The sequence below is a fragment of the Xenopus tropicalis genome, chromosome 1 (assembly GCF_000004195.4).
Source record: "Xenopus tropicalis strain Nigerian chromosome 1, UCB_Xtro_10.0, whole genome shotgun sequence".
NCBI classification, from domain to species: Eukaryota; Metazoa; Chordata; class Amphibia; order Anura; family Pipidae; genus Xenopus; species Xenopus tropicalis.
The window spans coordinates 79,266,606-79,291,826 of record NC_030677.2 but is presented as its reverse complement, the minus strand read 5'-3'; the positions used below and the strand labels follow the sequence as shown (position 1 = coordinate 79,291,826).

The 25,221-nt window shown below is 38.5% G+C and overlaps 1 protein-coding gene across 2 annotated transcripts; it reads left to right on the top strand.

The window, feature by feature from the left end:
* The first annotated feature begins 18,199 nt into the window (after positions 1-18,199).
* LOC100271753 (secretory calcium-binding phosphoprotein acidic 2) lies at positions 18,200-24,027 on the top strand. Of its 2 annotated transcripts, none has more exons than XM_018091501.2 (4): positions 18,200-18,310; positions 18,409-18,477; positions 20,522-20,719; positions 22,543-24,027. In XM_018091501.2, exons 1-4 carry the CDS (start codon positions 18,308-18,310, stop codon positions 22,747-22,749), a joined length of 477 nt encoding a protein of 158 aa, XP_017946990.1. In that variant the 5' UTR covers positions 18,200-18,307; the 3' UTR covers positions 22,750-24,027.
* Positions 24,028-25,221: the final 1,194 nt, after the last annotated feature.

Sequence of the window (25,221 nt, the reverse complement as noted above, 5' to 3'; positions counted from 1 at the left end):
AATAATAGATCATATTAACAAACATGTCTTCATCTTTTTTTCATCAACTCCATTTCTGGCCTCTTCCATTGGCTTCTTGGTTACCAGTATATCCTCCCAGAACTTTTTAGTCATTCTAATTGATTTAAACTACCTCCTTAGATACTAAAATTCAGATTCCAAAAGGAAAAACCTGTTGCTTATTTCCATGTACAAACGCAATAGCTTGTATATAAACTTTTGGAATGCTTTTTTTGTCTTTAAAGGAGAAGGAAAGGCTAATAAAGAGTTAATCTCAAGCTGCAGGCATACCTTCAGTTATCTCAATAGTGCCCTTAAGTCTCCCAATACTTCACCTGTTCAGAAGATCAGAAGCCAAACAGGAAAAAAAAAACGATGAGCAGTGAAGAGAACATTCCCATAATGCATCTCTCCTTCCAGACTTGGCGACTTGTTACTGCAGGCGGCGCATGCGCACACAGCAGGAGCGTCCGGTTGCCATGTCGACGCAGCGTTGGAGAACTCTGTGACATGCAGGTGGGGGGAGCGGGTATGTAGAGATTAGGATAATAAAGAGTTTGACTGAGGAGAGGAGGAGTTGTGAGAGTGGGCCCATGGTCCAGGGTTTTCTGGTGGGCCCCTGCAGTCTCAGTCCGACACTGGCTAATTGAGTAATCTAGGAATTCCAGGAAGATATTTTGCTTTGTGAGTAAAAAACTGCCGGTTGTGCCAATTTTTTGCACTCTATAAATGCCTCTTTTAAGTCTCAGTCTATAATATTTGTTATAGATTTATATTTATGCCACCAAATGAATTTCCCAATTAAAATGTTAAAGACATGAGGGTTAATCATTGCCTGGTAACAATAATGCAGTTAATCCAGCAACTGACAATGCCCTGGTAGTTTGTGACTCATAAGGTACATTCATCTCAGTTTTTGCCAGTTATGTTATAAATAACTGATTTTTTCCAGACAGTAAATATTTACTGTGGAATCATGTGAGAATGCACTCTAATGTGTCAATTGGAAATCTTTTATCTAAACATTACTCTCTTATTTTTGGCAAATGTTTCACGAACCCACGTTCTTGTAAAACTTTTTGTTCATTCACTGTGCATAGACAACAAAGCATGTATTGAAATCCAATTCAAATGTCGCTTTATCAAGATACTCAATTACCTTTTATCTACTATTTATCTTTTATGGTGTAACAGCCTAATGTGGAATGCATTCTAACCACACTACTTATCAAATAATTAAGTTTGAATTTATCTCTCACCTCCTAAAGCTGATTACCACTTCATAAGGTTGGTCTGGGTGCCTTGCCCAAGACCTTTACTTAAAGGAGATGGAAAGGCTAAGTCACTTTGGGGTGCCAAAATGTTAGGCACGCCCAAGTGACTTTAATCGCTTAATCGTTGCGAGCGTGGTCTCCAATCCTTCTTTCTTCTTCGCAAGCTTGTGCATGTGCAGTAGATTGAAAAGCCAAACTTTAACAAAAGCATGCGCCGGCCCAGGGATTTTGACGACAGAAGGAAGAAGGAACTTTAGCTAAGTTTAAAAAAACATTTTATTTTGCACTCAGCATGCATTTGTAAACGAATTTAAAAAAAACACTCTAGAGTATGAGCCCTAAGGGCCTGGGCATACGGAGGGTTTGGTTCAGTTCTCTCAGGCTGTGTTTTTTCAGTGGAGAAGCAGATTTGCTTCCTTACGTAACTCTGTGTACCTTCACTGAAAAGTACAGCTTCCACTTGAGTACAAGTACACAGAGCGGAGTGGTAGTTGGCCTGAAGAATGCAAAAGCAGCCAATTTCTGGCTGACCTACTCTATGATTTACTAATCCACGAATTCGAATCGGAATGGGAAAAATTCGGATTGGAAATGAACATTTTGTGACTTTTTAGTATTTTTTGCGATTTTTTTCGTCGCCGTTACGACTTTATCGTAAATTGCCGCAACTTTTTCGTAGCTGTTACGACTTGCGCGAAAAGTCGCGACTTTTTCGTAGCCGTTACGATTTGCTCGTACATTGTCACGACTTTTTCGTGACAAGTCGTAGTGCTACGAAAAAGTCGCGACATTTTGCGAAACAGTCGTAATGGCTACGAAAAAGTCGCAACAATTTACGAAAAAATCGCTAAATACCGATCATTACGAAAAAAACCCTTCGGACAGTTCGTGGATTAGTAAATCAGCCCCTTAGTGTACCAGCAAAATCTGTACTTTTCAGTGCAGTTAAACAGAGCTGTATAAGGGGAAGAATCTGCTTCAGGAGAAGCAGACCAAACGCTCCATGTGCCCAGGCTCTTAGAGCTAAACTTACATACAGAAAGAACGCTCTCCAGAAAAACGTCATTGAAACAAGTCAACACATTAGGCTGTAGTCATAAGCCAGCTTTTCCACCCCAACTTACATCCTCAGATAGCAGACACAAGGGCTAACACAGGTACCACACAGGTAACACAAGGCTAACACAGCTGCAAGTGTAGTTATGCGAATGTGAACATTTGCATGTATTGACCCTATTCATTATTTCTACCAAGCACCATTGCAAATGAAGATCTTTAATATGAACTGAATTTGTGGTTGTAAATAAGCCCTACAATGGTAACATAGGTATACCTTGCATTCTTCACTGATAAGCAAGACTGAGAGAGAGGCCTTGGAAACAAAGCCCAAAATGAAATATTCAGACTCTGCCTGGGTGTCATACTGAGAGCTGTTATGTCTGATTATGCTCTTTATGTGACTGATCCCTTACATTAAAGTGCTGGTCTCTTCTAAATATGTAATCTCCATAAAGAAAGACACAGCCACTGAGTGTGTATACTGTATATTGTATTGTTATTGGCTGTTAGGGCGAAAAATTTCTTTTATTATTATTTATGTATCAGTTATCACACTATAGGCCCGATTCACTAAAGTGCGTTAAAACGTGCGCTATTTATAGCATGCGGTAAAATTTTTAGCGCGTCTAATTTTTCTCGACTTAACGCATGATTCACTGAAAGCATACTTGCGTTAATTTTACGTGCGATACTGCATGCGTTATTTTAGTAGCAAAGACTATTTTCGTGCCGTATTTGATGGTACATGTGCTAATCAACGCCCACGTATAGTCGCCGCGTATAAATAGTCGACGCATATAAATAGTAGCTGCATATAAATAGTAGCATATAAATAGTCGCCGCATATAAATAGACGTGCGAATAAACGCACGCCATGTTAGTCATACATGCCAATACTTGCGGAAAATTACTGTACTGAAAATGACCATTTCCCTGCAAACTGGAGGCTGCATCACTCTAGGGCCAACACAGACTTGAATAAATCACACTGCAAAGTCCATATTGTGTTGCCAAAAGCTCATTAACTGTACTTTTCTATAATAACCACCTGGCCCAAGTAGGTGTTAATTTTCGCATAGACTAATGCGATATTTAGCGCGTCTAAGTGTTTGTGAATCATGCGTTAGTGTTATTTCGGCACGGAAATTAATGCATGCGTTTGCGCGCAAATTAACGCATGTGATGTGAGACAACGCACACGGTAATACTGTAGTGAATTGCACGTTAATTTTCGTGTCTATTTTAACGCAAAAAAACGTGCGATAAAAATTAACGCACTTTAGTGAATCAGCCCTTATGTTGCCAAATGCATCTACACAAAATTATATTAAAAATATGTCACTGGTTGTTGTGGCCATTGTTTTAGTGTATAGTCATTTATATCAGTGCTGTCCAACTTCTGTTGTACCGAGGGCCAGAATTTTTCCGACCTACGTGGTGGAGGGCCGATAATGGAAGCCAGTTTTGACCACTCCCCTTTTTGAAACTGCACCCACTTGAAACCACATCCATGTTATCACATGACCATACCCATATTAATGGTTTTAGTACAGCAAAAACCTGCCATACTCACTCTGCCTGCCCTACCCTGCCTGTGTGCCATACTCTGCCTGCCCTACCCTGCCTGTGTGCCCTACCCTGCCTTTGTGTGTGCCATACTCTGCCTTCCCTACACTGCCTGTGTGTGCCATACTCTGCCTGCCCTACCCTGCCTGCGTGCCATACTTTCACTGTGTGTGCCATTCTTGGCTGGTTTGTGCCATACTTGGCCTGTATGTGCCATACTATGCCTGCCCTACCCTGCCTGTGTGTGCCATACTCTGCCTTCCCTACCCTGCCTGCGTGTGCCATACTTTCACTGTGTGTGCCATTCTTGGCTGGTTTGTGCCAAACTTGGCCTGTGTGTGCCATACTCTGCTTGCCCTACTCTGCCTGTGTGTGCTATACTCTGCCTTCCCTACCCTGCCTGTGTGTGCCATACTTTGCCTTCCCTACCCTGCCTGTGTGTGCCATACTTTCACTGTGTGTGCCATTCTTGGCTGGTTTGTGCCAAACTTGGCCTGTGTGTACCATACTCTGCCTGCCCTACCCTGCCTGTGTGTGCCATACTCTGCCCTTCCCTACCCTGCCTGTGTGTGCCATACTCTGCTTGCCCTATGATGCCTGTGTGTATGGCACACACAGGCAGCCTACAGTGACACAATGCTGGCACTGCTCCTACAGTCTGCACAATAACTATATATTAAAAAACTTTTTAATTGCAGTACCACCTCAGTATATGTTCTTTTTGTAGTATGCAGGGATTATTTGTGGGTTTCTACTGCTCCTGAGGTGTGAACAGGGGAACAATGGGGGTGATTACAGCCTGAGCCTGAGGTGTGAACACTGCAGGGGGTGAACAATGCAGAGATTAAAAGGTGTGAACAGTACAGGGGATTATATATTTAAACAATACAGCCTGATTACAGCCTGAATCTGAGGTGAGAACCATGCAGGGGGGGCAGTTAATCTCAGTACTGATAGCATTTAAAGCTTACACAAGAGTAAGCCATCAAAGCAGCCAGACAGGTGGGGGGCCACACAGAGGGGGGTCGCGGGCCGCATGCGGCCCGCGGGCCGCCAGTTGGACAGCACTGATTTATATAATTCTTTATAAACAGGCCCCAAAAAGAAGGACAACTGACTCCCTACTTGAGCAGGCTCAGTATGGAGGACAGGGTGCTTAAAAGCAGGATGCTTGGCTATAGCTCATTTCTAGATGACTCCAAATTATCTTTCTCTATTAGTTTTATTGATTAAATTAGGTAATTTTTGGGAATATGAAAGGGAAAACAAGCAAACCTAAGTATAACCTTGTCTGTCTTTGGCAGCAGGATGGCAATTTCATGGCCTTGAGCTATGCCAGCAAATAAATAAATTCTGGCATATTCAACATGCAGAAGCATGTCCCTTAGTGCTTATTCACATCCAGCTTTAACAGTGGTACTGAACACAGGCAGAGACACAGGCAGAGCTGTATTTATTGGGATTCCTCAGGTCAAATCACACACGGAAGTCAGGGTGCAAAGAGCAAAAAAATTGTGGATTGCTCTATATTTGCACATTGTACCCTGCTTTCACATTGTAAATTACTCATTTGGTGTGAGACATTTTTACCAAGCAGTGCTTATAGAAACCCTTGGTAAGAGGCTTTGGTGAGAAAATTTTAAAAACTTTAGAAAACAGTAAAAGAGATTGAACTTCTGGGAATCTTAATCTTCTTAATTTGATCTTTCATACATCTGCCCCTAATTCTCTAAAAGCCAAAATAAAGCTTACACTTATGTTTTTTTTTGTAACTATCATATTACAGTCCTCTACATGTACAACCATACAATAACCTTATAATTTTCAAAAAGCAAGCTAAAAACCACAGGATATGTGATTTTACACAGATGTCCATCAAAATATACTGCTTAAACTGGCCATTTTTTAAAACCGCATCCTAGTGCATGGCTTGTACTTCCTTAAATGCTCATTATAAAATATGCCAATCACAGTTATTTCTATAAGGATAAAAATATTTACTCTGGTTTTTGTGTGTACACTCAGGCTTGATTCACTGTAAGAGGCCCAGCTACTTTCAGGGGATTTTTTTTTTTAAATTGCATGCTAGCTTTTGCTTCAGTTATTTCTTTAGGGACAAAAATATTTACTCTGGTTTTCATGTGTCCACACTCAGGCTAGGTTCACTCAAGGGTTCATGAAAAAAAAAAAAATTAAATCCGCTGTGTTTTGTTTTGGTTTTTTTTTTCAAATAGTTTATCGGAAAACTCACACACTCCTACACAAAATGGAAAAAAAATGTGGTTTTATACAGTATTTTATATAGTATTGCAAATTTAGTTTAGATATCATTGGTAAGATTAATATTGCGTGGCCTGCCATCTACTCCCTGTCTACATTAACCTGCTATTATATACTGTGTTTTCTCCACCTGTGGATACAGATATGGCCTTCCTTGAACAATATAGCTAGTGGCCTAACTATTCTGCGCCAGCCCCCCTCCTACCTAAGAGTCAGTAGGGAGCGGGAATTGAAATGCAATAATAAAGGAAGAAGACCCCTTGGCTTGGACCCTGTGACCACGGGTCTACTTCCTCAGTTGTAACACCACTGTATATGGCCTTGAATCTGTCCAATTCTTATCACTGCCTAATTTTTCAACCACAATTTTTTGAAGTGACAGCCCAAAATTGTTCTTACACTTTGGGCCTAGGCTTTTCCCACTACTAATTTGTATGGTGATTGCCTTTGGTACAGCCAATGTCCTCTTTGATATTCTATATGCTGTGTCTGCAAAAACAACTTCTTTTGTGTTTCCCTTTTAAAAACTGTGGCCAACCAGGTGAATGGTCCAAATGAGCATTAAATTATGTGTGTGTGGATTGGTGTTTCTATATTAGGAACTGAGCTGTAGTTCCCCTAAATGTAGTGTCTTACTCAGTCACTACACTGAGCCATTTATTAATTTACTAATGTGCTCATATCTCCCACATTAAAAGTGTAACATGGTTCTACCTGATAACTTTCAAAAGAGAGGATTCATCAATGCGCATTCCAGTCCCCTACTTTACTGGTGATTTAGTATCTGTGTATGTCCATATGTTTTAAAAAAAAGTTTTTACAAAGCTAAGTTTACAGTGTTGCCAAACCACCATACTATATCACATCAAGGTAAACCCCATATGAAGCCTATGAAAAATCGGGGAGGAGGTCAGCATCTACTTTTGGTTAACAAACTATCTAACAAATTAGATTCCAGCATTCCATAGGGTACAGTTAAAAGCACAAAGCATGTATCAAGTGTTTACAAAGGTGCTCAGTTTCAAGATTCCATGAATCTTCCCCTAGGCCTTCACATCTGTGCCATTCCACAGTATTTGTGCCATTTTTGTGCCATCTGCACCATTCCACAAATTTTCTTAGCAGAGACACCCTTCAAACTGGCAGTAATATCAGGGTTTCCACAATGGCAGCAGACTTGCACAGGCGTTATTTTAAAGCTGATGCTGGAAATCATGACCTCCCAATGTATAAAGAAAACATGGTGAATTGTGCCCAAAATTGCACTTTGCATACTGCATTTGGGTAAGTAAATGATTGTTATGTTCTCCATTTTGAGCAAAGGACGTCTATAAGCGGAAGCAAGGAATATCATTGGCACAAAGTGCAAAAAGGCACACTTTGTACCTGTGTTTTTTATATTTCCAATTGCCGTGTCATCTAAAATAAGCACCAAAGTCCCTCCTATTCAGTAAACAGGTCATGAATATTTTCAGTTCAGAATTGTTTTTAACATTAAAGTAACATATATCAGAATCTCCCACTATAATTGCTGTTAATTGACAAAACTGTACCACGCATTGCACCTGTTACAACAGTGCTTAATGGGACCATTTGGTGTTAATTGTGTTAAATTCCACATTAAAAACATAGGTTCCTGTATAATTACACTAGCTTTTCTTATGAAGCTAAGAAGTAAATGTACTCAGTGATCCCTGTTTGCAGAAATATGCACACTTTATTGATATTTTCAGCAAGCATAAACTTGTCACCTTTGTCTTCCAGGTCAAACCAAGGTAAGCATAGTGGGGAAATGATGCTAGATTTGGTGGCCAAGGCTGAACCATCTGATCTTGGCTGAAGGACAGAAGTACCACATGTTTTGACAAGTGACCTGTAAGACCTGTAATTATAGACACCATGCAGAATATGTACTGTACTACAGCAGGAAGTCATGCAGACGTCTGCTCGGCGATGAAAACAAATCATGTATTTAGAAATACATGGACCAAATTTAAAAATAAATGTAATGTAAAAATGGCAGCCTGTTGTAATCTATAAACTACTTAGATACATTCGAAAATGTATAGAATGTACATTTCTTAATTAAAATCATTATCATCCTCATATAATGGAAGCAGTACCATTATACAAAAAGGCTGTTGTGCAGCCAACATTGTTTTAGGAAAGTTTAACCTATGACCTATGGGTCAAGATCCATAATTGGTTTCTGATAATGTTTCTGATGGCATCGATGACAGGGAAAGCTACCAGTCATCTGTAGACCAGGTACCATGCCTTCACTCCAAAATCCAAAACAATGGTCACTGGATGCATAGTTATCTTATTTATCAACTGTTATTTACTAAGCACCAAAACATTTACTCGCGACAACCTAAGGTTCTTATTTAATTTACATGCAGTAGGGTAAAGTTTATCAGAAGCCAATTAACCTGTATCTTTATAGATTGTAAGAGGAAACCTACACATACAGCGAAGATGGACTCTGATGTGTTTGAGAAACATGCCTCAGACAGCAGAACCCCTGAAGTTACCATGGGAGGGGATAGAGCAACTCCTGGTAACTTTAAGAGCCTAAATTCTGATTTTTTTTGTCTCTTCTAGTGCAGAGAGCACTAGAGACTTGGTCCCCAACCTAAGCAAGGAGGGGAGAGGGCATTGCCTAGGTCGCCTCAGGGCAGAGCTGAGGGAAGAACATTCAAACACCTTGCAAGCATAAAAACTTAGAACCCCATCACTACAAGCTTTATTCATTGGGCCACCTTTTTGCCCACCTTCCTTTGCACACCCTGCTTATATCCTGGAAAGTGAGTCTATATAAAGCTTTGCTGTCCCCATCCGTACCTAGTATAAAACCCCCCAACAGACAGTCTGGGTCCCCATCTCAAAGAATAGTGATAATAGTGAAGTAAATTTATGAAAACAATGGAATGCTGGTTTTATCTATATTCCATTACATGTATGTTTCAAGGTTCTCATCATGCCTCATGGCAGAAGCGCAATCTTGGACTGGCCCACCCGGATACCAGGAAAACTCCCGGTGGGCCCAGGTGTCTTGGTCACCCAACCATTTGCCTTGTATGCCTATACCATGGCCATTATTCAATGTTATATGAGAAGAAACAGACAAAATGGAGGAAAGGATAGATAATAGTATGTAAAAAGAAGTAATTAAGTGATAAAAGAAAGAAGTAAACATAGAAAAGGGGAGAGTGAGCCAAAGGTCTAAGTTTTTCTGTTGGGCCCTTGGCACCCCAGTACAACACTGCAGAAGCATCTTGTAGCATAAGTATTAGGGGTGCAGACCCCCAGAACTGCAGCAGGAACCAGGAAATGGGTCCCAGCAAAGCTGATGGTTTTTGAGCTGGACCATCTGGCCCCACTTGAACAAATGGTGTAGAAAGGGATCACAGTTTTTTTTGTCCTGAAGACCTAAGTTCAGGAAATTATGCTCATGCATAGATGCACACAGTGGATCCATCTGTAGCAGGATAAAATGAATTCCATATTACTTATTATTTTTATTTTTTCCACCTGATTATTTGGTATTAACTTTGGTTACACATTCAAAATATTAATTTTGAAGCTCAATTTAAAATGTACACAGTAAATCCTGTACACAGAAACATGCATATTTTTTTCCAGCCTGCTTGCCATTCCTGCATGAAAGATCTAGTTAAACATTGGCGTTTGGAAGATTAATCTTAAAAGCAATTCTACCACAGATTTTAGATAGTTTAGAAAAAGCGAGCAGGCAGGCAAGGACCATGCATAAATAATCAAGTAAAAGGGAATGAGTTAAAAGCACCATTAAAAAAAACAAAAAAAAAAAACAAGTGGCACAGAGCCATGCAAAAGAGGAGTTTTGCAGTGTAGGATCCTTATTGTAAATAGACCAAAGGAATTCTGGGAACAAATTCCTTAAGGCTCCTTAAAAAATCCCATTTACATGGGCTTATTATTATTTAGGGGGTTTATTATTTTTTAGGGGGGCCCCTGGGGGGGGATAGGGGACACGGCTGGCTGGGGAACCTGCAGGGCCCCTGGGGTGGGAGCCCTGCACCCCCCAGTTCGACCCTGATGTTGGATTATGACACCCTCTTGAAGCAGAACTAACCTATGTCCAATTTAAACAGAAGAGGTCAGATTGAAGAAAAAGGAGGGACATATATGTACATTTTAATGAACATGTCACTATCCCTAATTTCATGGCAACACCAAAAATCACCACCCACTGCTGCCTATGGCAGTTATGTAAAAATGTTAGCATGGGCTATTTTTAAAAGATTATCAGCCAAAGATGTGAACAAACTAGTTTTTAGGCAAGAACTGTGTGTAAATTCCTTTCTCTAGTTTTGACATGTTTTCCATATGCAGCAGTAGTGGCACAATTGAAGGACATTTCTACATTTTGATACTGGATTTAGTGTGGGAAAAACATGGCAGGCAAAACAACCAGCTTCTACATGGGCTATGGGTCTAATGAGTTATAACAATAATAACCTTTAGCAGTGCTACCCAATTTCTGTGGTACCGGGGGCCAGAATTTTTTCTGGCGTACATGGTGGAGGGCCAGTAATGGAAGCCAGTTTTGACCACTCCCCTCTGTTAAACTGAACCCACTTCAAACCACACCCATGTTATCATAAGAGCTTTTAAGACCATACCCACATTAATGGTGATAGAGCAGCAAACACCCAAATGGTTGCTGCTGGTTGGGATATCACCCTTCATTTATATGTGAAAGAAGTTTATTGTGTCATATTAATACATAACCTTAAATCCCTATGCCGCCTCCTCCCCTGTGGATAGCACAGCAACCCCCAGCATATAATTACGCGCCTTTTTCCAAATACTAACAAACTCCCAGCACAAACCCCTGCCAGGTTTACCTCCAGCAGTCAGCATATGGCAGGCAGAGTATGGCACACAGAGGCAGCATAGGGCTGGCAGAGTATGGCACACACAGGCAGCAGAGGGCCTATGCTGCCTGCCCTATGCTGCCTGTGTGTGCCATACTCTCCCTGTCCTACCCTGCCTATGTGTGCCATGCTCTGTCTGCCCTATCCTGCCTGCGTGTGCCATACTCTGCCTGCCCTACCCTACCCTGTCTGTGTGTGCCATACTCTCCCTGTCCTACCCTGCCTATGTGTGCCATGCTCTGTCTGCCCTATCCTGCCTGCGTGTGCCATACTCTGCCTGCCCTCCCCTCCCCGTGTGTGCCATACTTTGCCTGCCCTACCCTGCCTGTGTGTGCCATACACACAGGCAGCATAGGGCAGGCAGTACATTCAGTAACACAATGCTGGCACTGCTCCTACAGTCTAGGTTGTGAACAGGTGAACAATGCAGGGACTAAAAGGTGTGAACAATACAGGGGTTTACAGCCTGAATTTAAGGTGTGAACAACACAGGGGGCCAGATAATCTCAGTACTGATACCATTTGAATCTTACACAAAGGTAAGCAGCCAGACAGGTAGAGGCCACACAGAGAGGGCCACAGGTTGGATGCAGCCCGCGGGCCACCAGTCAGACAGCACTGACCTATAGCATTAAAACCATGACCTTTTCAGGAGAGAGTCCTGGAAAAAAAGCCAAGAAATGAGAATGTAAGGAATGGCAGCATGCCTAACCCTACCCTAAACCTACCACTGTTATGGTCCTCCAATCTCACCCCAACAGTGAGCAATTTAAAACAGCCTACTACCTTTTCAAAAGACTAATGGTTTTAGGTCATACAGCTGCTCATAAATAAATAAAAGCTGTTCTTAGCTCAGAAATTTGCATCTGCATGTTCTGCCAAGATATATTTTTAAACAGCTAACATCTAATTAAATTGTTGGCTTCCCCCTATAAACGTTCCCATAAAACTACATCCCTTATATGTACATCTACATCCTGTCACAGTGCATTTATTCATTCTGTAAACAACTTTTCCTCAAAAGTTCTTATTAAGGGTCCCTTTGCTCACTGCCTGGAAAAAAATAGATGGATGTTTGCCAGAACTGGTTTATGCAAAAGCAATAATTATCCATGTGTTCATTTTAGTAAGTGACTGAGATTCCAATACTGTGGTGGCAGCTTTATTTTTTACAAATTAACACAGGAAGCACAGTCAGCATTCACAGTGAGGATTTTCAAAATGATTTTCCGGAAGTTTGTTAACCTTTTTCATTCTTGCAAAAATCCTGTCACTCATTGTTTTGAGTTAATCCATTTATTGCACCAGATTGGTGAGACACATTTTCACAAGTAGTCGATGTAATAATGCATTACCTTTATTTTTTTAAATGACATACAACCCAATATTTGAGATATAGATATACATTATGTATGAATAGAGTCATGCACATTTAGGTCTCATTAATAATGGTAGCTGATACAAATATTGTGTACTATAGGAGATAAGTAAGAGAAGAAAAAAATTCTACAGGGGCATGTGAATGGCGGCAAATGCTGTACCCATTACAATTATGGAACACATTCATTCATTAAATAACAGTCTTTTATGTTTGTTTTGTGTGTTAAAGGGAAGAACACACTATTCCTGATTATAGAAAAAAGGATACCAACATTTTAAGAGAAATTCTATTTTAAACATCAGTTATTTTGTCTGCATTAGCAATGAGCAAACTACCCTGTTCTGCTTTGCTGAAAAATTTGTAAAATGGTGACATTTAGCCAAAACTTTTCCATATACATTGAAGTCAGTGGGCCTTTTTTGCCACATTTTTCTCACACAAAATACATTTGAGTTAATAGGCATTTTTTTCCTGCACCAAAAGCACTAGAGTTAATGGGCATTTTTCCATGATTTTTTTCTTGTGCCAAATACATGAATGTCAATGGGCTCTTTCTTGTGCCCAATGCATTGGAGTCAAATGGCAATTTTTTTCATGCCAAAACAAACCAGAAATTCTAGTTCAAATTTGTGTAAATTTTGATGCAAATTGGTAAAATTTGCACTTCCCTATATGAGCTGAAAAAATATCTGTTTTAAAGAAAAATATAGATGGTGAAATAGAATAGCAGCAACATTTACACATCATGTGCTTTATTGCAATAAAAAAATCTTATGTTAGGCTATAGCATGTATTGGAAGTTATGGCACTGCTTTGTACTTAAGGTCCCATCAGTCTGTATTTTAGCTGGCAGCAAGATAGTTTTGCTTAGGAAGTAATGACACCTTATACCTTATGTGCTGAATAACTTAAGCCCATTTGATTTTGTGTGTTCTATTAATATAGAATTTATACCCTGTTTGCCCTCAAAGTTTGCAGTTTGCTCCAAGTTGTGGGGCTAATTTACAACAGTGGTCAAGGTTAAGAACCAGACACAAAGCTGTTTGTGTTTTGCACTTTACACCCTTCCTCTCTGTATTAGTGACCAGCATCTACAGGCTTAAATCTGTACTCACAGAATGAAACTTAAACAGTTGCATCTCTCTCAGTTTGCATTGCCTGCATCCTGCAGAGCAGCATACCAGTTGAGTCCCTGAAACTCCCCTACCAGGAACACAGAGTGATTTAAAACTTAAGAAAGCAGAGCTGTACCAAGGAGCTTTGGCACCCAAAGCAAATCTCGCTACCTCTTCCCCCTCCCCACAGGCCAACCACACTACTAATCCTGTCTGGAAGAGTTCATGGTAAACACATACCAGGTGCCACAAGAAGGGTGAGGAGGGACAAGGGGCTGGTCTAATGATGAGCTGTTCAAATAGCATACAACTGTAGACACCCTAATGAACTTACACCACCAACCCTTTCCAAAAATAAACTCAGCTGCCTACTTGCACATCTGCTAATAGTTAATGAGCCTTTATTGCTATCAGAAGAAAGTAAAAACAGCCCTCCTGTCTTAAATGAAACAAGATGTAATGTTATTATATTATGTACTTAAAATAACATCACAGCTTGAGCCTCATTTTTCCTGAAGAGGATGGTTGGTTCTGGGTAGGTTATACATTTGTTTCAGTGCCCAGTGGTTCTGGGCATGTTATACATTTGTCTCAAGTGTCATCTTGGCCATTTCTCCACCTGCATTGCAATTGTACTCAACTTGTGACGTTATATGAAGCCAACATTTTTTTTAAATTCGCCCCAATTCTAGTTATGAGGCTAAATATACCCCAATAATTTAATTTCAGTAATTCCTGGGTGTAGTGAAATATTTGTTCTAAAAAAATAAATATGCTCACTATGAGTTATTACTTTTTCACAGCTGGTCCTTTGTTAACTGTTTTCCTGTTTATTATATTTTAAAAAAGTGTTTTATTCTACTGACTTTAAAACTTCACCTTGAAAACAATATAAGCCTTGATGAAGTCTTTACATACTCAGGTTTTATTATGCTGTGTCTGAATCAGTTCTGCTTTATGTTTATTCCGTTTCAGAAAGCAACTAGAACTTTGACTAGACATTTTCCATTTATCCTAAGAATGAATAATACCTTTCCAGGGTGGTACTGCTGTAGGCGGCTGTACCCAGTTAATGAAAAATCTATCATGAGTCGTGTTAAATTCCATGATGATGATGTGTCTAAATATAGATGGCATGAGTGAATTAGTAACTTGGTAACTGGAAAAGATTCATGGTTTTTGCCTTTATTGCAAAACCAATATGAAAATAATGTTGCATTTAATTAAATAACAATAGCCTTACAACTAAGCAATAAATACAATGAACTATTGTGAGTGCTGCCATGGGAGTTTTGTTAAAAAACAGGTGTGCACACACAATAGCCAGGGGCACTGAAACTTAAACACCCAGGCAACAGTTTAAGCTTTTAAGCTTTTTTTTTTTTGTCCAAGGAAAGGTACTATTGTTTTTCTTGAATACTTGAATATTTATACAGGTATGGGATCTGTTATCCGGAAACCCGTTATCCAGAAAGCTTCCAATTATGGAAAGCCCGTCTCTCATAGACTCCATTTTGATTAAATAATGATTTTTATGAAAAGAATGCCCTTGGTCCTGAACATTCTGGATAATGGTTCCTATACCTGTAGATACAGTATACCGGTGGTTTGTCCCTGAGGAAGAGTACAGTTAGTACTCGAAACGTTGGATTTTTTACAATAAATTTTTTCACTATTTACTTAGTCCTTGTGTGTGGGCTCTCTGTCCTTATATTTCCTAAATTTTTGCCAGCACCCAGGGCATTTAAACCCTAATATGATGTGCTCCACTCTTCCTTATATATATATACTGTATATATATATATATATATATAAACTTTTTCAAAACTGATTTTTCATCCTTCACCTCCTTGTAGCAGCTCAGTGGGTCAGGTTGTAAACTCTAATATTGGGTACAGGTCACTGTGATTATACTGACCTTCAAATAACTTGACTACCACAGACGTTAAATTTACTGGCCTATAACTGCCAGGCTGAGATCGAAATCCCCTTTTGAACATAGGAATTACATCAGCTTTCCTTCAATCCATAGGTATCATACCAGGTGAAAGCCAAAAACTGAACTAAGCTATCTCAGTAGTGTATATGAGTGTATATTCCATGTGGCCCTGGTGCCTTGTTCACATTCATTTTGAGTAAACCTTTAAGTACAAATCTGGGCCTGGAAACTCTGACTCCTCTATTTTATACACTGAAAAAAATAACTGATTTAGAGCATTTGCTTTTTCTCTATCCATTATAACCACATTCCTGCCATTATTTAAGTGGGCCAAATTCTCAACCTCAACATCTTCTTAATATTAATAGCAAGCTCACTGCGCTGACTGTGCCGAAGGGCACACTCAGGGAGCATGTGCAATTTCTGAATAAAATCAGTTCCGCATGAGCCTCGCTAGTCATGTGCAGGCCAGCCCAGGACCAGCGGGGTCAGGGGGTTTGGCCCGACCTCAGCAAAACATTTGTCGATCAAGGGCGGGTTTGGGTTCAGCACTTCCACCTGCTCTCCCCACCTGCGACCTTACACTGCCACCTTCCAGGTTCTGGCTCTCTGATTTAAAGGTGTGCGGGTCTATAAACAGAAGGGACAGGCTGTGTTGGGTAGGGTTCGGGCTAGGAGTAGGGTTAGGGTCCACCCGTACATCACTACTCCTTGTCCAAGGCTGGTGTGAAGGAAAAATAGGAGAATGTTTTGCTGATGTAGCCATAATGTAAAGGAGCTAGTCGTAATGAATCACTGATTGGAAAGAATGGATACAAGCTGGTGGGGCATAGTATGTGTTTTAGAAGCATTGCAAAGAGACTTTTAATATGAGAAGTTTGTACTTTACCTTTATTTTTCAAGTACAAGTCTCCTTGCACCTGTTGGACTGTGCTTTGCGGCAATGAAAATATATGTTTTCTTACTATATCATTTTACATTAGGCCATTTCCAGTCTTCATGCTTTCTCCTTTTTTTCTAGTTTTTTTTTCTATAAGAGGACAAATTAAGCTTCCTGTGTTATCATAGCATATGTCTGAATCTAGCCAAGGCATGTATAAGATCTTTACCTAGAAATTCTAACAAGCAGCAGTTGAGAACCCTGCTCTGGTGGCAGATTCAGTGCTTTGCTCACAGTATCTGCTTATCAGAAGTTCTAGGCATCAGGCTCAGCCTTCCAGATGGGAGTGAGTAAAATTATTTTAGGCTCCATCCACCTTTCCCTAATCACCTTTCCCTAATCTGCAGCTGCCAACATTTTATATTTATGAAGAGTTCACAGGGGGTCACGCTGAGTGTTAATTATTTGATTATTGAAACTTAGCAGGAGCTGCTGCATTTCCCACCCTAGGCTTATACTCGAGTCAATAAGTTTTTCCAGTTTTCTTAGGTAAAATTAGGTACCTCGGCTTATATTCGGATCGGCTTATCCTCGAGTATATATGGTATATCACATTATTTGTGGTTTCTGTTGGGCTCCTGGCACTGATCATTTCAGTTCGTAGCATGCATATAAATTAACTGCCTATTAGCCATGCAGCATGCTGATTCAATATGTAGCTGGTATTTAAAGGGTCAGGTGGCAAACCTATTTCCAAATGGTATAAGAATGAACAGTAATATGCAGTTGAATGTTCCTTCCTGATTCCAAACCTGTTATATACAGTTAAGTGCTGTATAGATATTTTATAATAGTAATCTTTGGTTGTTATTCATAGGTTACAAATGTTTGTGTGCGCATAACATTATTGGAAGAGGGGTTGTAGTGGCATCAGCAAAGTGACACATTTGTTCTGTCTTTCTATAAAAAAAACTGCAGTGTTTATACTTGTAATACAATTTATAGATACAGCTTACATCATTCAACAGGCCACTAAACCTTTTATTTTTTTGTCTAAAATAAATATTCACAGGTGAATATTCAATTCATTTGCTTTTTTCATCTAGGTTTTATAAAAATGTTATAGAACTCTGTCATGTTATAATTCCTCTGCATAATTTCATGTTATATGTAATTCTGTTGTGTTGTAATTCCTCTGCAATACAGCATAACCTGATTACTGAAAGTATTACTTGTCATGGCATACTGTATATTTCAAGCAACACTGATTGCATGTACAGTAGCTTGTCATAGAATTGTGCCTGCAAAATTAGGTATATATTAATATTTAGTAGAATCATTTGCTCTTGATATTGCTATGAGTAAGGTTAACATACTAAATGATTCGCTTATGTTAACATGCCTCCTTTATTGGGAGTCTAATTTGTGAATGTTACTATTAACCTGGATTGCTCTTCCAAATCCATAAACATTGCATAAACACTGAATGACTGCCTTCTTCACAATAATGTAATCTTGACAGACAGAGCAATAAAATTACTGTTACGACATCCTGCATATTTCTAAACAGAACAAGTAGAAATGAACAGAGTAATTGTGCAGAAAATCATCAGTAATTCTGTAATGCTAGTCTAGAGCTTTCCTTCTGTTGACAGACATACCACAAAACCAAAGGGAAGTGTGGGAGAATGTGGTCAGTTCAGGTGGCCACTGAAACCTCATGATGTCACTCCCTGGTCTCATGCTGATTGGGCGGAGATTTCTGGGGATACAGTTTAAATTCTCCAAGACCTGAGCCATGAGCAGAATACGAAAAGCTTCCAGTGAAACAGCAATCTGCTCTGGAAATCTGGGATCAGGCTTACACTGATTTTTTAACTCTGCATTAACCATGGTAAGATCCTTTCACTGAGAGAGTTTATGGTTTTTATTTACCAATCTGAAAGTACATATTTGTGTTTGTGGTGCTAAGTATACTTCATTTTATTTCAGGTATTTACTCAAAAAATGAAGACAGTGTTGCTCTTTGTTTGTCTTTTTGGCCTTGCCTTTGCATACACAGTAAGTCTCTTTTATATACTGCATGTTAAAATGTTTCAGGGACACACAATAAATGCTGTAGCGAAAATATAAGCATTAGACAATGCATGGGTCATCCAAATCTATATGTACGCAAATAATACTTATAAAAATGCTACATTTTTAATGTCTAATACATAATTTCCATTAAGAAACTCTATTTAGAGAACATTGATATCTGTATTGATTTCAGCTGGGGTATATAAAATGGTGCACCCACTAAATTAAATGAAGTTATAGAGATTATTTTTAACGATATTTTGCCAATTTAAAATAACATTTGTATATGTTGAAATCTTGCTTCATACAAAGCTAGTTATAGTATTTATGTGTGCAAAATATTCAAAAATGATTAAAAAACATGGTGTAGAGATTATGGACACCTCAATCAATAGTAGGCACTGGTCATCTCTGAGTTCTACAAATGTATTTGTGATTATATAGTTGACAACCACAACCTTAAAAGTAATTTAGAAACTTTTTACATAATTTATAATTTCAAGTAAGTGGTGTATTATCTCATACAATACAGGGGTGGTAGATGTGAAAAATGTGAACAATATCAGTAATATGGCAATGTGTGTAATCTTTAAGTAATACATTTTATATAGAACATAGAGTTGTAAAATTACTTCATACATCAAAGATGTTTACTAGCTGTAGTTATACTACACCTCTACACTCCCACAGAAACCTTCATCAAATAATGCTGCAAAATGTGGTTGATGAGTTCAGCTATAGCTAGAGTGCTATGGACTATATATAAATAGGGAAAAATATACATGAATTGCAATTGACTGCTAGTAACTAGTTCAGAAACATCTGGCACAGGCTTAGTAACCCTGTTATATACTCTTATTCATTAAATAAATTATGTAAATTATGTTTTATCATATGTAAGAATTATCATAGCTATATCACTCTGCTGTTATAATCGTAACATGTACAATTATCAGTTAGTTGATAATTACACTATTATTATAAAGTATACATTAAAGAATATGAGCTACAGTATTACATTGTGGTTAGAGATACAGATGCCAAAATGATTTCATTAGTGTTAAAAAAATGTATACTTCTGTTATCTGGACTTTGCTGTTATCTGAATACCAGACTGTAGAAATATTCTGCATTAGAAATTGTAAGCCATGACAAAAGACAGCTTTACAGCATCTTAGATTAATAAAATAGTTTTCCAGATTGTGATTAGGTTAGAGAGCAAGGGGTTACCTTACAAACAAATTTACACAAATAGACAAATAGGCCTTTTGTCTTTTGCAGCTCACAGGCATTTTGTGACGCATACACACTGGATATAGATATTTTTCTTTATTTTAATTTACTTTGTAATGCCCCAAATACATTTCAGGTAAGTTATAAACATTATGCCCAGTGTGTACACCTCTGAATACTTCTGTGAATAGAAAAAGTTTGCTGTGAATGTGGCTTTACAGACTCAGTGACTGCAACCCTACATATGCTGACTTGCAACAGAATCCCAGGTTTGGTTACACAAAATAGCTGGAATTAACTGTCAAATTTATATCATATGACATTTTATCCCAGGATAGCAATATAACTACATCTATAAGAACAAATTCCCAGTGATAACAGTATTCCTTTATGACCAATAAAACCAGGCATTACCTACATCAGCAAATGCTATTAAAAAGAGACCCAGCTGGAGCTGTTAAATCTAGACAATAATAGAACTAACTACAACAGCAAAAGTTAACCTCCTGGTGATCTGCTCATATAGCTGATTGCTAAATGACAAATTTTAGCCTTTGTTGTCCAAACTGGTCACAAATCCTGTTGTCTAAATAGACTAAATGAACAGATTTTGCAAACTGTATCCAGCATTATGCTTTACTATTTATTTCACAATGATTTAAGAAAGGCTATTGGTCTATGTTGCAGACTCAAGGAGTCTATCAGTTGAATCCTGAAGAATTAACAATTATATATGGCCATCTACTGTTCATATAAATATATACATATTTATGTTTTATATTTGTGTTTTTAGAATTCGTCATCCTCATCAAGTGAAAGCAGTGAGAGCAGTAAGTCTGACTCTTCTGATTCATCTTCTGAAGAGAGTCATACTACAGGACCTGCTGTGACAGCAACTGCTAAACGACTTACCTTTCCCAGAGGAGACAATTTTAGAGCAAGACGGGACCTTGTTTTGAATCTGCTCAAGCGTGATTTGAAAGGAAAAAAGGTAAAATTTAAACCATGTCAGGCTGTCTAGTGAGAGACAGATATGAGTCTGCATTGTATTAAAAGTCCTTCTGGTTGCAGCAAATTTGCTTGCTTGAGGTTTTCTTTTTTCAGCTTCATAAAAATTAGTACAGTACTAACATTTGTCTGCCATTTCTGGGCGATGCTGTGTTCAGTATTTATTTGTTTTCATACATCAATTAGTATAACAAGTGTGTAATAAGCCCTGGGGCTCTTTTACTGCAGCACTACCAAAAAAAAATTGTCTGGCTGCCAGAACTAGCATATATCTATGCATGTATAAGTTAACCAGATGAAAGAGTTTTCCAGACAACTGATTTTTTTTAACATATTAATGGCAAAACAATGCAATTTTGGTTAGAAACAACAATCATTTTCACTCTTCCTTGGTTATAATCTTCAAACACTTAGTAAATTTAATGGGATATGACCAATATGAAAGCCAAAAACAACTTTCTCAAGGTCACAGAGAAACTTCACCACAGAACAGTTCACCTAAGGGAAACAACCAGCTCTCAGTTTACGTGTATATGTTTTTTAATATTATATTTCTGAAAGGGTGAAAACAGAGCACCTAAAGCTCCTGTTCAAGTGAACAGAGAGCAGTGGGATCACAGCTCTATGAACTTCTATTTTTACTGTGATAAACACGCAGAAAACACATTGCTATATAACACCAATGGGCATATTAATTAAAAAGCAAAACAAAGCTCCCAACAGTCCACCAGAGTAATATATTTTGCTTCTATCTATTAATTTCTGAATTTCACTCTGGTGGACTTTGGTACCATTCTGATAAATATGTTTGACAGTAAAGATTATAGAAGTTAGATATGTTTAAAGCTTTACTTAATTTTAAATTTAAATTATGGGTAAGCAATCATTGCAGAGCTTTATGTTTTTGCCCTACCTTTGCCATGCAGCAATTTGGCATAGAGCCTTAACAATGGAAATGCACAAAAAATGGAGCAGTTAAAAAAGTAATATGTTGCTTTTAACCTGCCCAATGTCAGGAACTTGTTAGTATATCTTTTACTAAATAAAAACTACTAATTTATGTATATAAAAAATATTCAAGCCCCTTCCACTTGGCTTGTAAAAATGTTTTTTTTCGGCAGTTCCAAACCTTTAATACAATTACCCAGCCTTCCTATAAAAAGAAAACAAAAATGAATGTTTCATCTTTGCAATAGAAGTGTGAGTTCCTTTTTAGCACTCAGTAGGAAAAGATATTTTAGGAAGCAAAACAGGTAATTTTGTTGTCAGTTGGCAATGCCCCTACCAATGTAACAAATTGGCTCTGACTTAAATGTATTAATGCTGATATACGTTAATGTTATATTCTGTGCAGTTATCAATGGCTTTATGTCTGGCTCTTATGTTAAGTTAGAATAAATGGATGAGAATACCAAATAACATGTAGCATAGTAGATATATTTTACATTTTCTATTGAGATAATGTCTCCTATAATGACTCCAAAGTTAATGCTATGGTCTATTGAGATAATGTCTCCTATAATGACTCCAAAGTTAATGCTATGATTAGTCACTAGACCAAAAAGAGTGGACTCTGTAGCTCCATTTGCTACAAAATTCCCATTATATTTTACCTTGATCATCAATACTTATATTAAAGGTAGATGGGTATTCTAACATAACAATGAGGTAGCTCAGTCTTGTGAATGAGATTCACAAGTGTGGAATCCTAACAGTAGTGATCATTCAAACAATCAAAATTGAATGAAAAGAGTGTATGAAACAAACATGGTTTAACCATCATTCATTTATTTTGCAACTACACAGAGAGGATCTAGCAGTGAATCTGATGACAGCACAACACATTCAGAGGATCGCAGCTCAACCACAAAGAGCACCAGTACCCACTCCCATTCCTCAGAAAGTTCTGAAGAACACACAAATCCCACTCTGCAGAAAGTTGTTTTTACACCTGAGCCTAACACATCTGAGGAAAGCTCTGAAGAGAGAACAACCAAGATTCCTGTTGTTTAGTATGAAAAATTGGCATATCTCAGCACATTTATTGTTTTGTTAACTTGTTTAGTCTTCTGCTCTTATATGTGTATGAATGTATACGTGTTCTGTATTAATGACATTTCCACTATTATTGCCACAGTACTCTAGCTGCAGGTCTGCAGGTCTGTAGGAACACATATCACATAGGAGCATGTCTATGTCTAACCCTTTTGTGCTGCTATTAAACCTGCAATTCAAGAGGATTCTTGATTTTCTGAATTATATGGCAAACCCCCAAGTCCATAGAAATTATGATTAGTTACCTACCTTTATTATATTAATCAGGTTAAAATGTTTTTTCCAGTATAAGTAATAAAATAGATTTGATTGCATTACATTTAAAGCAATGACACCAGTTACATATTTTACCTACTTGCTTATCCTTATCGAATCAAAACACTACACCTTGAGACCAGATCACAAGCTTTCAAATAGCTTGTACCTTGTGGCTATTTAAGTCAATATTTCTGTATCCTCTGTGAAGGATTTAGCCTAACACTGAACCCAATGGGAACCCTAATTTGCATATTGAAATTTGAAGTGACTGCACCATTTTAAAAAAAAGTCACGTAAAACTAGTGTTTGGGTCGGGTTTTGCATGCAACTCAGCCAAAGCTGAATTATACAAAAAGTGCTGGGAATCTGTCAAACAGAATGCTGGATCTGGTGTATACCTAATTTAAAGGTCCATGCTTTTAAATATGTACAGGTTTCTGGTCTCTGATCAAAAGTGTCTCCAGAAATCGTAATTACATACCAAAGGTGTGATACTTTTGTGGTTATTGTAAAATGCAAAGACATTCTATGATGGGGTTCATATTTTTGAGGTCCTGCCTGTTCCAGAACTATCCATTCTGAGTTGTAGGTCTACAAGAGCTTGAGATTATGCTATCTCCTCTTTTTTCTTTTATGTATTGTACCATTATTCAGAAGATGTGTTTTTCAAGGGTGTATGTGTGGAATAAATATAAAATAATTTAATTCCTGCTGCTAAAAGTTAGTTATCAATACACTGAAAGCCTGCTACTTTAACAACATAGACACGTATACAAACTTTGATGTGTAGATGTGGAGACAAGCAAGTGTTTTTCTTCTGCATGCATTAATACTTGATTCTAACTTGTAAGTAACTGTATACATGAACAAATCTAAAGTTATTTCATTATCTTTTATGACATTTTCCAAATAAGATTCTTTCTGGAACATGTTACTGTTTTCACTTTGAAGTCTAATAAAAACCTAACTATATCAATATATAGTTCTTCTTTGTCTGATGATCTAAATAGTATTTTCTTAAAACAGAAACAATAAAATTATAATAAACTATTGTAACACCATTTAGCAGATGGCCTACTCTTTGGTAACTATTGCTTTTCTTGTACTTACCCAACTTGGCCTCTTCCAGTTGCAAATCCCTGTAACTCCCAGTAGAGCATAAGACTCTCTCTCTCAGGTGGTCTCTGTACTAGCATAGGAAGGGTTAACCACACTGGACCTTACATCACTTTTCAGATTATTATTAGTATTAAATGACATCATAGATACTTCAGACAATGTTATTATCATGTTACACGGGCATAGTGTTCAGGACAGCCCAGTGATTTTACACATAGGTAAACTAGTTCTCAGCACTTGTGGATGCTCACAGGGGTGCCTTACTCAAGGAATTTCCTATTCCTGAGCCTAACCATTTGAACTCCTATTCTAGCAGGTGACACAGTGGGCTGACAGTACACAGAAAGAATTGCTATTTTGGTAAGGTTGCCAAATGAGTTGATTTTTCCCTGATATGATCATTCGGCCCTTGGGCCAAACACTGGATTACATTGCTGGGATAAAGGCCTCTTGGGAAAGGGACCACATCAACGCACCGATGCGCTCCTCGTCCCAACAGGATTTTTAAACGTGCCCAATCAACATTTGGCCAATATTCAGCAAGGCAGGCCCATCTGAGGGCCCAATACACAGGTCAATAAGCTGCTGACAGACCATTGGCAGCTTTTATCAGCCTGGGTATGACCACCTTAGCCCTTCTGGTCTTTTTGTTGGAGTCTCTGACTGCTTTTCTAACCAGGGGCGCTGCTGCCATGAGGCAAGTTGAGAAAAAAAGCCACTCCTGGTAACTTAAAGAGATGAAATTCCGATTTTTAAAGTGCACCCCCTCTGACGTGAAACAGGCAAGCGCGGGGGGAGCAAGGGAGGCAGCATTAACTTGGCCACCTCAGGAGGGACTGCTTCTAACTACCCTAGTTCTATTTCTCACTCCGAGAGTGAGCTACTACAAATCTTTCCTAACACTGTCTAATTCTACTTAGCCTACATCCATTTCAGGCCCTGCAAGCATCAACCAACATCTTCAGCAAGAGTGGCACATGATGATCCCTTTGAAGAGTAGGAAAATCTGACACCCCTGGGCAACTATAGAATTGCCAAGGAAACACTTTGACC

What these genes read in the sequence shown, in the direction of transcription:
- LOC100271753 (XM_018091501.2), top strand. An exon ending in GCCTTGCCTTTGCATACACA is followed by an intron (nt 18,478 to 20,521) that starts GTAAGTCTCTTT and finishes TTGTGTTTTTAG; the next exon opens with AATTCGTCATCCTCATCAAG. An exon ending in GTGATTTGAAAGGAAAAAAG is followed by an intron (nt 20,720 to 22,542) that starts GTAAAATTTAAA and finishes GCAACTACACAG; the next exon opens with AGAGGATCTAGCAGTGAATC.